We start from the raw sequence: 13,667 nt of genomic DNA, 5'->3' as shown, positions 1-13,667 counted from the left end.
AACCAAAGTCCCTGGAGCATTTGGGGCAGTCCCCAAATTCACTTTTTGCATTCCACAGAATTAAGCTCAGCTTGCAATGTCCTAGGAATGTAGTTGCAGGAGACAAACTCTAGGACTTGGGGGGTCATGGTCAGATCCATCATGATACTTCTTGCCCAAGCTTCCCCCAGATAAGCCTGGCATAGAAAGGAGTAACCTTGGCAGCTGTAACAGGGCCCCAAAGCAGCCCTAACCTACAGAGAGAGCAGCTTTGGGGTGTTCCAAGTAGGGTCCAGCTGTGTTCCAACAGTCCTCTCAGCTGCACAAGAAAAGCTCTAGGCAAAATTCAGCCCAAGCAGTCCCTGAAAACTGTGGTGGAAGCCAGTCAAAGAGTAGCCCTTCAGCCCAGCAACAGGCGAAGGTTCTCCAGGGAGAGATTTTGAAGCCTTGGGCTGAGAGGGAGCCTCAGAGTCCAGTGAATATCTTGGTGTTAAAGAGCATAGAAATCAAAACCTAGGAGATGATTTTGACCCCACAAAAAGTCCAGGAAAAGCATCAGGGAAAAAATATGCCCTGGTCAAAGGCATTGAAGTTTGTATCTGGAAGAAATGGACTAAAAGAATCAAGAATGGAAAAATCAGGAAGTATCGAACAGCAAGGAAAATCAACAAATTAGAACAGTGGAAACCTCATTAAAGAACTGAATGCTCAGAAATTAAAATTGGCCAGACAGAAAAATAATGACCCAACAGTTAATTACCCAGCACTGGGTATACAAAGAAATAAAAAAAAAGTCCCCTAACAAAAACAAATAAAACAAAACCAGGCCTCAATATCAAAAAGATAATATTCTAATGGGATAATAACATTAAAAAAACACCTAAGTACAAACAAGATATTTAGAAGGAATGGAAACCTGGAAACTGGGAGACAGAAGGGAGAGAAGGCAAGGGGGACAGCAAATGAAAATATTTAAGATTTGGGAAATGACAGCAGGGAGGCCAATATCTCCGGATCAAAGAGTATGTGATAGGGTATAAGAAGAATGAAAAGATAGGAATGGGCTGGGGTATAAAAGTCAAGCTCCAAGTAGTAATTTTTGTTTCCAAGGGTGCTAGATTAATTGTTGGGGACCCAGGACTTTTGAACTGCTAGAACTCACAAAGTCCCCTCCATACCTAGACATATTTTTCTTTAGATGCTTATTCAGCCAAGATCAGGAAAGAACAAACCAAAAAACCAGCTCCAAACCCAAGTTTAGGCTTAGCTAGGCTAAACATGAGCTTGAGATATCAGTACTCATGGATGGATGGTAGCTAGAGTAGAAGAAAAAATCAGGCTGAACACCGAGCATTCTTGGGTATGTTATGGTGGAGATTCCTTTGATATGTGGGTTGGACTTTTGGGACACTGAGGACACATTTACCTCTCAAATTCTGATTCCATGACTCAATAAGTTACCAGTTCTTTCTGCTCAACTGCCAGCAAGGGGATTGCTGTGTCATCGAGGAGTATCATGCTCTTGAGCTATGTCCCATATTACTGGAACGAGCCAGGACCCCTCTGTATGTGCCAAGACATGGCCTCAGTTATATGAAAAATGAACATGATTTTTCCTGAAAAATGAATATAATTTGGGAGAGAAGGCACTAGCATCTGGGAGAATCTTTAATGTTTCAAAATAGAAGTGGTTTATGAGTTGAGTCTTGAAGGAAACCAAGGATGCTAAGAAATGGGGCTGGAAAGGGAAAGTTCTAGATATGGTGGATGGCCAAGACAAGATAAAGAGGATTATGTGTATGGAACAACAGGAAAAGCATTATGCCTGAATCCTAGATTACATGGTGGGGTGGAAGGTGGACGAAGACTAGAAAGTAGGAAGGGGCCCATTTGTGAAGAACTTTTCACTTCAAATAAGATTACATTTTATTTTGAAGATAATAGAGAGCCACCACAACTGATTATGTAGGAATTTGCAATTGGTAGACTTATACTTTAGGAAAATCATTATGAATTCCATCATTTTCCTTTTGTCCTTCTCTAGGGTCTGGCAGGACATTATTCTACGATATTTGGGATAGTATAGTTGAATTTCCATTGTACCATGGTCCCATGGACTTGAACCATTTAACCTTTAAGCATTAGCACCTTGCTTGCTATGACCCAGAGTTGTGAGTATATTCCAGTTCCTTCCCATTCCAGTCACAACCTATATCTACTTTCTGTCTGCCTCTTGCTCAGAGGTCCAGAGGCAGATGAGAGATTCCCTCCTATTTCCAAAGTCTAATGGGAACTGAGACAAGTTCTTCATTAACAGGATATGGGCCTAGAAAGTGTTGTCTGAACAGGTAGAAGAAACAGCACGAGAACAATTATGTAGTCATAGTCCTGGAGACTCTAAGAACATAGATCTGGGATTAGAAGGAACTTCAGTGGCCACCTAATCTCATCCAATTTCTGGGAAATGGCAAGTAGTAAGCCAAAATGCCTACGAGGATTATAGAAAACTGAATAAGAGGCCACACATGTGCTTCAAATGAGGTTCTCAAAAAAAGAAAGGTCTTCACTTAATAGATGAGGAAACTAAGCTCCCAGAGGTAGATGACTTGGTAATCACATAGCTAAGTGTGAGATGTGAAATTTGAACCTGCATTCTTTGACTCCCAAGTAAAAGGGTCTTTCCATGTACCAAAAGGCCACTTCACTCAGGACATGGTTACAAAAGTCCTTCTAGCTTAAGCAGACCTCATTTATTTTTCTTGAAGTTCTATCAAGTTGGTTTCAGGTGGGCAGGACTATTCAAGAATAGAGTGGAAACCAAAGGCAAAAACAAATCTTTTGTGTACCTCTTTCAATTCCCCATTTTCTTTCTGCAGTACTTATAAGTACTAAGCTAATACTATTCAAGTTTTTCATTTTCAGAAGAACAGAAAATTACAGGGAGTACAAAGGGCCACTCCCTTGTGTCCTTTTGAAAAGCTCTCTCATGAATGATTTTTTCAGGTGGCTTGTTTCCAATTGCCTTCCAAGGACAAAGACTTTTGTAGGCCATCAACATCATACAGCTTTACAATTATTTGGGTCAATGCCTACATTTTTCAATGCATTGTGTTCCAGGTCCAATTGAAAGCACCACACACACTCTCAATGTGGAGATGAGTGGGTCTACTTGTCACTGTCCTTCCCATCTACCACGTTATTCTTGAAAATTGCCTGCCTTCCCTTCAAACTCAGTGTGACACCTAATCTGTGTGAGAAACCATTTGTTTTGTCTGTTTAATTGCCTGCACAAGCCCATATGCACACAAGTGCAGGTAAACACACTCACACATGGCAATATCACCATCCCCCAGTGGACAGTAGTTTTTATTCTTGTCTTCAGATCTTTTGATTTTATTTAGTTTACCTGAATGCAACCTCATATCTGAAATAGCCCCTGCTATAAACTCTTTGAGAGTAGGAATTGTTTTATTCTCTTTGTATCTCCAGTGTCTAGTAAAGTATCTGACATAATAGTTTGTTTTTTTTTTTTTTTTTTTGGTTTGTGCAAGGCAATGGGGCTAAGTGGCTTGCCCAAGGCCACACAGCTAGGTAATTATTAAGTGTCTGAGGTCAGATTTGAACTCAGGTACTCCTGACTCCAGGGCCAGTGGTCTATCCACTGCGCCACCTAGCCACCCCCACATAATAGATAATTAATATTTATTCATTGATTGACTCTGGCCTAGGCTTCCCACTGCATTTTGAAAATTTCTGGAACACAAGAAGTTGAAATGACTGAGGGTATTACTGTAAACTGAGCAAAAAGTCACACCTGTGCATTCCAACTGAAGGACTTTTTAAAAGGAGAATACAGCTTTGTAGATAGTTCTTGGGTGATTTTCTTTCTTGCTAGTCCTCCTGGGGTTCTACTTGGCAAGATTGATATGATCTGGTCATGTGACTGGTGGTCTGGCTGATCTTGGCAACAAAAACGATGAGAATGAATAAGAAGAGTCTATTAAATTGGAACTATTAAATTGAGAGGCTAACTAGAATGAATTAAAGACTACTTCTTTCTTCTCTAGGAGAATTTAAAATCAGGACACAGGACAGCAATTTCTTATAAGGGTCTTTGATATGGAACCCAGGGTAATAAGGTCTATGAATATGCAGGTATTAACAGTTGTGATTTAGGAACTGTAAGCTTTAAACATTACTTTTATTTTCACTCTAATAGAAATTCCATTTAATCTAAAACTGGGAGAATAATGTTGGGCTCTTAAATATATATTTTTAAATTTTATTTATTTAAGGCAATGAATGGGATAAGTGACTTGCCCAAGGTCACACAGCTAGGCAATTATTAAGTGTCTGAGGCCAGATTTGAACTCAGGTATTCCTGATTCCAGGGCCACTCTATCCACTGTGCCACCTAGCTGACTACTCTTAAATCTTATGGATAATTTTCCTACCTGTAGTCCTTACTTTTTTTTTTTTAGGTTTTTGCGAGGCAAATGGGATTAAGTGGCTTGCCCAAGGCCACACAGCTAGGTGATTATGAAGTGTCTGAGACTGGATTTGAACCCAGGTACTCCTGACTCCAGGGCTGGTGCTTTATCCACTGTGCCACCTAGCCGCTCCTTAGTCCTTACTTTTTAAAAATATTTTCTTTACTATATTTTAAATGAGCAAAAAGCCAAATTAAAATCAATATACCTTGAAGTTTTGAGAAGACTTCTAGACCTAGACCCTCCACCCCTACCCACATCCTTTTTTAAAAAAATTATTTTTTTTATTTATTTAAGACAATGGGGTTAAGTGACTTGCCCAAGGTCACACAACTAGGCAATTATTAAGTGTCTGAGACTCAATTTGAACTCAGGTCTTCTTGATTCCAGGGCTGGCACTTTATTCAGACCCACATTCTTTTAAGAGATATCCAGTTCAATACAAATCATTTTTGGACACTGCAGGTCTTAGAAGCATGTTTGAAGCAATGACAAACAAAGAAGTTGCAGTCAAACTTTGGGAGGGGTGGAAAGTGGGTAGTTGGAAAGGTGAACCCAAAGAGAAACATGGTGAGAAAGTAGTTTAGGGTTTGGAAGACTGAAAGTCTGAGTACCTTGAAATTATTTGTATTTTCGCATAATCAGATTAGCTGAAAAAAATCTGCAGATTATATAACTATATGCTAAAAATAGACCTTGAGAGATATTTAAGTATTTACTTAGGAGATTGGAAGCTTTTTTTCCCCAGAACTACACTAGAGTAGATGATTCAGATATTATTGTTATTCCTTTTTTAAAGATATAAAAGTTGAATTTTAGAGTTAGATGGCACAGTGGGTAGAGCACTGGCCATGAAGTCAGGAGGACCAGAGTTCAAATCCAGCCTCAGACACTAGGTATGTGATTTTGGATATGAAGTAAACCTGATTGCCTTGCATTCTGGGATATCCTCAGTCATTCTGATTCATATCTGGTCACTGGACCCAAATGCTTCTTGAGGAGAAAGTAGCCTCATTTAGCCTCATTCAAATCCAATTCAAATGTATTTTTCATGTAAATTTCTTTGAGAATGAAGAAAAATATTACTACTACTACTACTACTATTATTCTAAATTGAGAGTTGCCTGTGATCATATAGCTGTCATGTGGCCAGGTTATTTGATTTCAAATTGAGCAACCTTTGCAATATCTTAGGTTGTTTTATTTCCACAAGTCTCAGAAACAAGTTCAGTTATATCAATGAGAACAAGCTGCAATGTAGATGTTCTAAGTCAAACTTCAAGTTACAGTGGAGCAATCTTTAGGAAGAATATTTGGGTTCTCATTTCTACCCTCAGCCTCAATTCCTTCATTTATAAACTGAGGAGGTTAGATTGTGGCCTCTAACGTTTCTTTGCTAAAACTGGTGAAATTTATAATAATGTAATTGGGTTTTTTTGTTTTTGTTTTTTTTACAAGGCAATGACTTGCCCAAGGTCACACAGCTAGGTAATTATGGAGTGTCTAAGGCTGAATTTGAACTCAGGTCCTCCTGACTCCAGGGCCAGTGTTCTATCCACTGTGCCACCTAGCTGCCCTGTAATGACCTAATTGAGCCTCAGTTTCCTCATTATAAAAGGAGGGAAGGGGAGACCATATGCTTCCTAGGGTTTTTTCCTTCCAGCTCTAAATCTTATTTCTAAATTTATTTCTAGATGGAGTCAGAGGATAAGGGAAACCAGCAACCATCTTATAGACTTAAGTAATTTAATAAACCACTGAGAACTGCATATAATTACCACACTTTTGCTTGTAAACAGCTGGGGAAAGAAGCCCTGCAGTCAACTCCTTGGTCTTCCTTCTTAAGTAAGCATTCCTTTTGCTTAGCCAATGGTATTTTAAAATAACTGATGTAAAGCAGTAAACTTCCACTAGTCAGCACATTGGCATTATCACACGTTGTAAATTAGCCCAGGCCCAAGTCTAAAGTTTTCACATACACATTGAAAGTAGGCAAATAGAGCCTGGGGACTGAAGAGGTATGTGGGAGTGACTGGGATGTCCAGGAGAAAATCATATTTATAAATTGTGGTGAGAAACCTTTAAAAGTTTTTTGACTGGATTGGACATAGGGTTTCAAGAAATCCTTGAATGAAAATGGAAAGGAATTTGTGGTAACATTAGCCTTAGGAAAGTTGCTTATAAGTTTATCTTAGAAGACTAGGATCCCAAAGAGCATAGAGAGAATTTTGGCATAAAAAGTAAAAAAAAAAAATGAAGAAAAAAATTCACTCCCTCAAGTTACCAAAGTCATAACCTCTTCTTTGGTACCTGCTACAGAAGAGTCTCTTCCCTTTGTTGGAAGCCTAAATAGATCTCTCTTGGGGCTGAGGGAATTTTGGGGGGGTGAGGGGGACAGAAGAGATTAGAATGGGTTACCTTTCAGGCAACTCCTCTGCAACCCTAGATGAACAAAGAAGCATTGAAGGACTGAGTTAAGTTTTAGCTATCCAGCTTGGAGGAAAAAAGAGAGGAAAGATCTGGAGGTGTTGGATTTTCTGTTGTTTTGGTGGGGCAGGGGTTTAGAAGGAAAAATTTGCTGTCAGATCAAAGTAGTATTGTCCCGTGGTCTTACTCAAACAATTCTTTTGTCTAAGTTTCTAATAATAGATAAAAAGCTTGAAAGTGTGTGTGTGTGTGTGTGTGTGTGTGTGTGTGTGTGTGTGTGTGTAGGGGGAAGTTGAAGGAGCATTTTTTTCCCACTGTTTACAAACACTTTATTGTTTCCTTTGTACAAAATACAAAAATGCAATTTCAGAAAAGAGCACACACACACACACACACACACACACTCTCCAGCAAGAGCAGGCCCACCACAGAACAGCAAACCTTGTCTAGCAAAGACTCCATTGGTTCATTAAAGTTTATTTTAGTGAATACATGCATCATAGAAACAAAACCAAAACACACACAAAAAAGCTGAGAGTTGCGTTATTCCTGTCCCCCAAATGCTTACTGTCAAGTCTTTGAGGGGCAAAGAAGAGAATTAAAAAGGCATCTAACAATTTTTTTTCCATAGAAAAAAAGTCAACACTACCACAAAAATTTTAGTCACACTGGTTAAACTCTTTTCCCCAAAGCCACAGCTTCAAAAAATTTTTTTAAAAATCCTAATACTCAAGAGGTTTGTTAGCCTAGGTAACCATTCAGTAGTCTGAAGAATCTTTTAGACATTTTGAAGTCTTAAGCCTTTCTATTCACTTGCAGTGCTCCAACCATCCCCATCTTTCTCTCCCTAGGACACTTTGCCCAGAACAGCAATGCTTCTACGGTGGAGGCTCTATTTTATAAAACCCAGCCAAATTTCCTAAGACCTAGTTTTGGAACAGAGTCAGAGTAATGTACAAAAATATTCAACAGAACTATTAAAGATGTAGTCAGGGAGTCTTTTCTTCACAGCAAAGGAGTCTTTGCCTCTCAAAGAAAAACTGCATTTTTTTTTTTGCATTTTCTTTAGGGTTTGTTTATTTGTCCCATGAATAAAACAGCACCTAGAGTAGGAAAAAAGAGAAACAAAACAAAACAAACTGTTACATAGTTGATGAAAAAAGCCTCACTCTTTATTCATTCATTTGCTAATTTATTTTTTTGAGACTAAGTATCTCTGTTTAGCTCAGATGTGAAGTACAGAGCTACACCAAGACATGGAGTCATGGAAATGACCTTGGATTTTCAAAGGCCAAGCTACTAGAACAAAAGCAAGCATCCAGTCCAGGGCTGGTGACCAACTGTCAGCTGAGGACCTGCTTTTTATCAGAAGGATGGCTAGCCAACAAGTAAACAAACCCTTTGGCTATGGCAGCCTATGAAAATAGATACTAAGGCATGCAGAAACTGTGATGAAAGGGATCCAACATTGGATCCCTCCAAACTTTACTTACAGAAAATCTGAACATGCTCTCTGATCACTGGATCACAGAGTAAGTATTGCTTCATTCTGTATCTATCTATCTATCTATCTATCTATCTATCTATCTATCTATCTAGAGATTGGCACATAGAGGACCATTAAAAATGCTTGTTGGTCAACTAATCTAATCCAACTCCATTATTTTAGAGAGGAAAAAAGTGAAAGCCTAGAGAGGTTAAGTGACTTGCCAAGGATTTAAGTGGCAGAACTGGTCCTCTGACCCCAGATCTATACAAGGCTTCAGAGTCAGGGATGATAGCAAAGATTAAAGAACACAGATTAAGAAAAAGTAGAATGACATTCAAAGTGATTAAGACTAGGAAGATAATTGAATTCTGTTTTTAGGAATGTATATAATGTAAATATGTATTTTACTACAATATTTCTTCTATTTATGTGTGTGTTATGTGAGAGAGAGAAATATCTCCATATCTCTATACCCATATCTTTATCTCTCTATTTCCCTACTCTCCTTTCGAAAAGATTTCATTTTAGGAGGTTAGCCTATATTTGGATCAGTATGGCAATATATTAAAGACATGATGAGTAAAGTCTTCAAAGTTCTAACGTTAATGATCATGTTAAGTATGGGTCAGAATGTTGGAATATGTTCCAAGATGTTTTGCAAAAAAGTGAAATTTTCTACTAAATTTGATCACTGTCTCTGAGCCTTTGGAAAATCCAGGTGGTTTCTGTAAGTCAACTATCATACATTTAAAATGCTATTATACCTGCCCTAAATGATTACAAAAGAAAACCACCTACGATTCTGCCAAAATTTGAAAGGTCCCATCATCCTCTGGCAGCAGGCTGCCATAAATGAGTTCCTGCCAAAAAGCTTATTAGATCTTAAAACATTACCCTGTAGATCTTCAAGGTTGATTGATATAGTATACAAAAGGCTAGGTAATTGCTGCCATATAGTAATTACAGTATTAAGTCTAACAACCTTCAGGCTATAAGGCTTGATAGAGCTATGCTCCCCACACACTTCTTTGAATACCAACATTCAGTATATGACAGAACCAGCAATAATAATCACTTACCTGTAGGATTGTGTCGAATGAAAAATAGAAATGGTCTTTCTACTATAAACCAAGGAGGTGATGATCTTGCTATTAGAATAGCAGCTAAGAAAGAAAGGAACAAAGGGATTAGAATCCAAGAGAATAATGTCAGTAATCTAAATAAGACATAGCAGAAAAGGGGATTGAAGTGGAATTAATAGTCCTCTTACTAGAGAGGCTCTTTCTCCCCACACCTTGTCTGATTTGGTTCAATGAGAATGATTTGCCACATGACAACATCTTTGTTAATTTAATTTCCTTTGTTTATAAAATGCCTTCCCATTCTATTTGCAGTCTGCCCACCTGCTAACCATTCTTTAAGGTCTTCCTTTAGTCATCATTGCCATGAAGTCTTCTCTGATCTCCCTAGCTTACTATAACTGATTCTTTCATATCATTCAGATGCCATTTATTTTGCATTGAGGATATACAGTTTCTAAAATAAATTTTTTTTGGTGACTATATCTAGTCCTCCATTAGTCTAGACTGCAAGGTCATTGAAAACAAGGAGTGTCCTTTATACTATTGTGTCTTTTCCCTTCCTGTCTGGTCTTCTCCCCACCTTGGCAACTGCTACTATTCCATATCTATCTATCTATCTATCTATCTATCTATCTATCTATCTATCTATCTATCTATCTATATGTATATATATCTGATCGATACATGGTATGTTTTACTCTATTAAAAACCACACTCATAATTAAGTTCTGTTACTTTTTTTGGGGTGAGGTAATTGGGGTTAAGTGACTTGGCCAGGGTCACACTAGTAAGTGTCAAGTGTCCTTTTACTCTTTTAATTACCAACAAGGAATTTCAACTATAGTCTTACCACATGTGATACATTTATTTTACCAGTGTTAGTCAAATAGCAACCTTCTCCCCCTTCCCACTCAGTTCAGAGGCCATTACTCAGAATAAAATATCAACATAAAATTCAAAACATAAAAAATTACAAAAGACAAAGCAAGTATGTCTTCAGATTTGGCTAACCTAGACATACTGTACTTTTACCATTATCCTTTAGAATACAACTGAAAACAAGGTTTACTCAAAGAAGTTCATCAAACCTCGATTAGGGCCCTAAATGAAAAGTTTTCCCAGACCAAACTGTATTAAAGAAAGCTGAAGCTGTTTCAAAGGTTTACACTTTGTGATATTGTATTGTTTGGAGTGGGGTGGGGTGAGTGTGTCAGTTTTTTTAAAAAAAATTCCAACTACTTCTATAAGTTTTATAATCTTGGCTATATATGTACTTTTCCCCCTAATTAAAAATTGGAGTATAGATAATGTTTCATTCTAGGAGAGTGTCTGGCCCACAGGAGGTGCTTAATTAAGTTGCCAGACAGTTTGAGGTACTTGGGATACATATACAGGAAAGAAACAGTTCTTATTTGCAAAAAGTTGACATTCTAATCATTCATTAATGCCTACTGATTTCTAGACAAATGGAGAAAATAAGTGACCTACTGATTTTTTCTTTTTTTTCTGGGACAATGTGGGTAAGTGACTTGCCCAAGGTCACACAGCTAGTATCAAGTGTTTGAGCCCACATTTGGACTCAGGTCCTCCTGACTTCAGAGTCAGTGTTCAATCCACTGCACACCTAGTTGTCCCTATGGCCTATTGATTTTTGCTCTTCTCCTACATTACTTAAATGATGGAGGGAAAAAAGTAGATTTGGCATTACAACGACCAAGACTGGGAAAATGGCTCAACTACACTTAATTATGGAGAGACGTAATATAGATTCTGTTTCTCTAATAATAATAATAATAATGATGATGATGATGATGATGATGATGATGAAGATAACTAGCATTTATATCACACTTTAAGTTTTACAAAGGGTTTTATATGTTATCTCATTTGATTCTCACAATAACCCTGAGAATTAAGTGCATTTTTTTTATCACCATTTTACAGATGGGGAAACTGAAGCAAACAGTGGTTAAATAATTGTCCAAGGTAAAAAACAACTATTAATTAAGAGTATCTAAGATTGGATATGGATTTAGATTTTTCTGATTTCAGATCCATGGCACTATTTAGATGATTTTCTTTGATTATCTGTCTTCCTCTCTTTACCCCAGCTTTCTGGGCTAAGTGGTCAGGGACTGTGACTTACCTCAATTTTTCCTCTTCCCTAACATGGTGTCCCACACATAGCAGACAATCAATGAAAAATGGTTGAATGTATGTACTACATAGCTGGGATTCATCCAACATATGTCAATACTTAACTTCGCTTTGGATAGAGATGGAGGTAACTGTACTAGAGAGAATATGATGTATTAAATTTGGATCATAGTCTGAAAGGCATGGCCTTGTCTAATATCCAAAGTGAAAAAAGATCATGAGAGCAGGAACTGGGTCTGCTTTATCTAACCTTCTAACAATAGGGCACTACTACTGGATGAGGATTGTGTTCTTTGGGCGTCCATGCACACCAAGACTTACTAGTTGCTGCAGAAGCTTTGGTCCCATCTTCACTCACTTCAATTTTTGCTTTTTGTATTAGATGAGAAACATGAAGATTTCCTGATCCTGTTCAGACAAAACAAAGCATTATTGTCAATTTAATTTAATTTAATCGTCAATTAAGTCAAACCACTCACTGCTAGTTTCTGTGATTTGGTTAGTGTGTACAACCCCCCCCCCCCAATTATCATTCTTATGACAACTAAGCAGAGCAGTGAACAGAATAGTGGTCAAAGACTGGATTTGAACTCATTTCTTCCCAATTCCAGCTGGAATTGGGAAGAAATGAGTTCAAATTTAGCCTCTGATATTTACTAGCTATGCAATTCTGGACCCTATGTCTACCTCAGTTTCTGCATCTGTAAAATGGGCATATCATAGCCCAAGGTTGTGAAGATCAAATGAGATCATATTTGTTAAATGCCTAGCATGGTATCTAATTCTTAGTAGACAATATTATCACTATTCTTGAAGATGACAGGGGAGGTGATCTGGTTAGTCAATGACTGAAGACTGTTAAAAAAATAAAAAAGAAAGAAAAAGACTGAAGACTGTTGTCTCAGTGTCACCTCAGTGGACTTTTAGTCTCTGCTGAATTAAACAGCAGTTTTATAAACTGGAAGGGTCCTTAATTATAACCTAATACAACCCCTTAGTTCTACAGATGAGGAGACTAGGGCTAGAAAAGTAGTTTAGTGAAATGGGAAGTCACAAAGGAGCAGTCACTGACTTTAAACCTTTCATATGGAGGTGACTGATATCCCATAGATCATGGGAGCATAAATTCTGAATAAAAAAGATAGAAGAGATTATATAATCCAACCTCTTTTTCAGATGAGGAAACTGAGGGTCAGGGAGGAAAACTCTCTGACCAGGGTCATACAGACTATAAGAAGAAAGAACAGGGAATTAAACCCAGATTCTTTGACTCCAAATACATCACTCTTCTCATTGTACCCCAATGCTGCTCTAAGAGCTCAAAGGCACTTTACAAGGGAGCTCTGTGCTTGCATTCATTTCCACCACTATCGGCATCCATTTCACACCCCAAAGGATGACAAAGTCATAGGCAGAGCATCCTCATTAAAGTGCACTGCCATATCCATGTAGGCAGCTGCTGTTTCACAACGTCAGGCACATTTGTCACCTGGCAGGAATAGACAACTGGGGGGTGGGGGCTAGAGAAAGGAGAATACCCACAGCTGTATCCTGATTGATGGGTTAATGATAAGTGATTGCATTCTTAACCTTTGAGGGGAATGAATAAATAAACAAATAAATTATATATACTTACACACAAATACATATGTGTGTGTGTGTGTGTATTCACATATACACAAAATGATTAGTTTTACTTCCAAAGATGGAAAAGAATGAATTTAAAATTTATATATTATATGTATACATATAATATATTAATATTTATGTATGGAGATCACACTTTTGAAATATTACTTTGGAAAAAAGAGTTATATAAAATGAGATACGATAAAGTGTAGTCTCAAATCTATAAATCCTAAAAGTGGTTGAAAGGGAACATCCTTCTCTCAGTTCAAAGCAAACTCTAACCAAACTCATCTTTGCAAATCCACAGATATAAACATACCTGAAATACCAGAACTATAGGTTAACCCTATAGTTACCAATCACACATTTGAGCATCTGACAAGGCCAACAATGAACTCAGAGTTTTCAGATACT

General features: G+C 37.7%; 1 protein-coding gene and 1 long non-coding RNA gene across 2 annotated transcripts in view; one reads left to right on the top strand and one right to left on the bottom strand.

Moving 5' to 3' along the window:
- Positions 1-7,353: 7,353 nt before the first annotated feature.
- The window catches only part of SERPINE2 (serpin family E member 2), a 77,227-nt gene continuing 70,913 nt past the window's right edge, over positions 7,354-13,667 (bottom strand). Inside the window, exons 7-9 of the mRNA XM_074191263.1 lie at positions 11,946-12,032; positions 9,465-9,548; positions 7,354-7,999 (exon numbers count right to left, since the gene is read on the bottom strand). Coding sequence (XP_074047364.1) covers positions 7,962-7,999; positions 9,465-9,548; positions 11,946-12,032 — 209 coding nt within the window. The 3' untranslated portion in view covers positions 7,354-7,961. The remainder of the gene's footprint in view (positions 8,000-9,464; positions 9,549-11,945; positions 12,033-13,667) is intronic.
- Positions 8,282-13,667, top strand: part of LOC141490883 (uncharacterized) — a 37,693-nt gene continuing 32,307 nt past the window's right edge. The window contains exon 1 of the long non-coding RNA XR_012469381.1: positions 8,282-8,428. This is a non-coding gene — a long non-coding RNA (uncharacterized LOC141490883). The remainder of the gene's footprint in view (positions 8,429-13,667) is intronic.

Source organism: Macrotis lagotis, chromosome 6 (assembly GCF_037893015.1).
Source record: "Macrotis lagotis isolate mMagLag1 chromosome 6, bilby.v1.9.chrom.fasta, whole genome shotgun sequence".
NCBI lineage: Eukaryota > Metazoa > Chordata > Mammalia > Peramelemorphia > Peramelidae > Macrotis > Macrotis lagotis.
The sequence above is the reverse complement of the archived record's forward strand: the minus strand, read 5'-3'. Positions and strand labels throughout refer to the sequence as shown.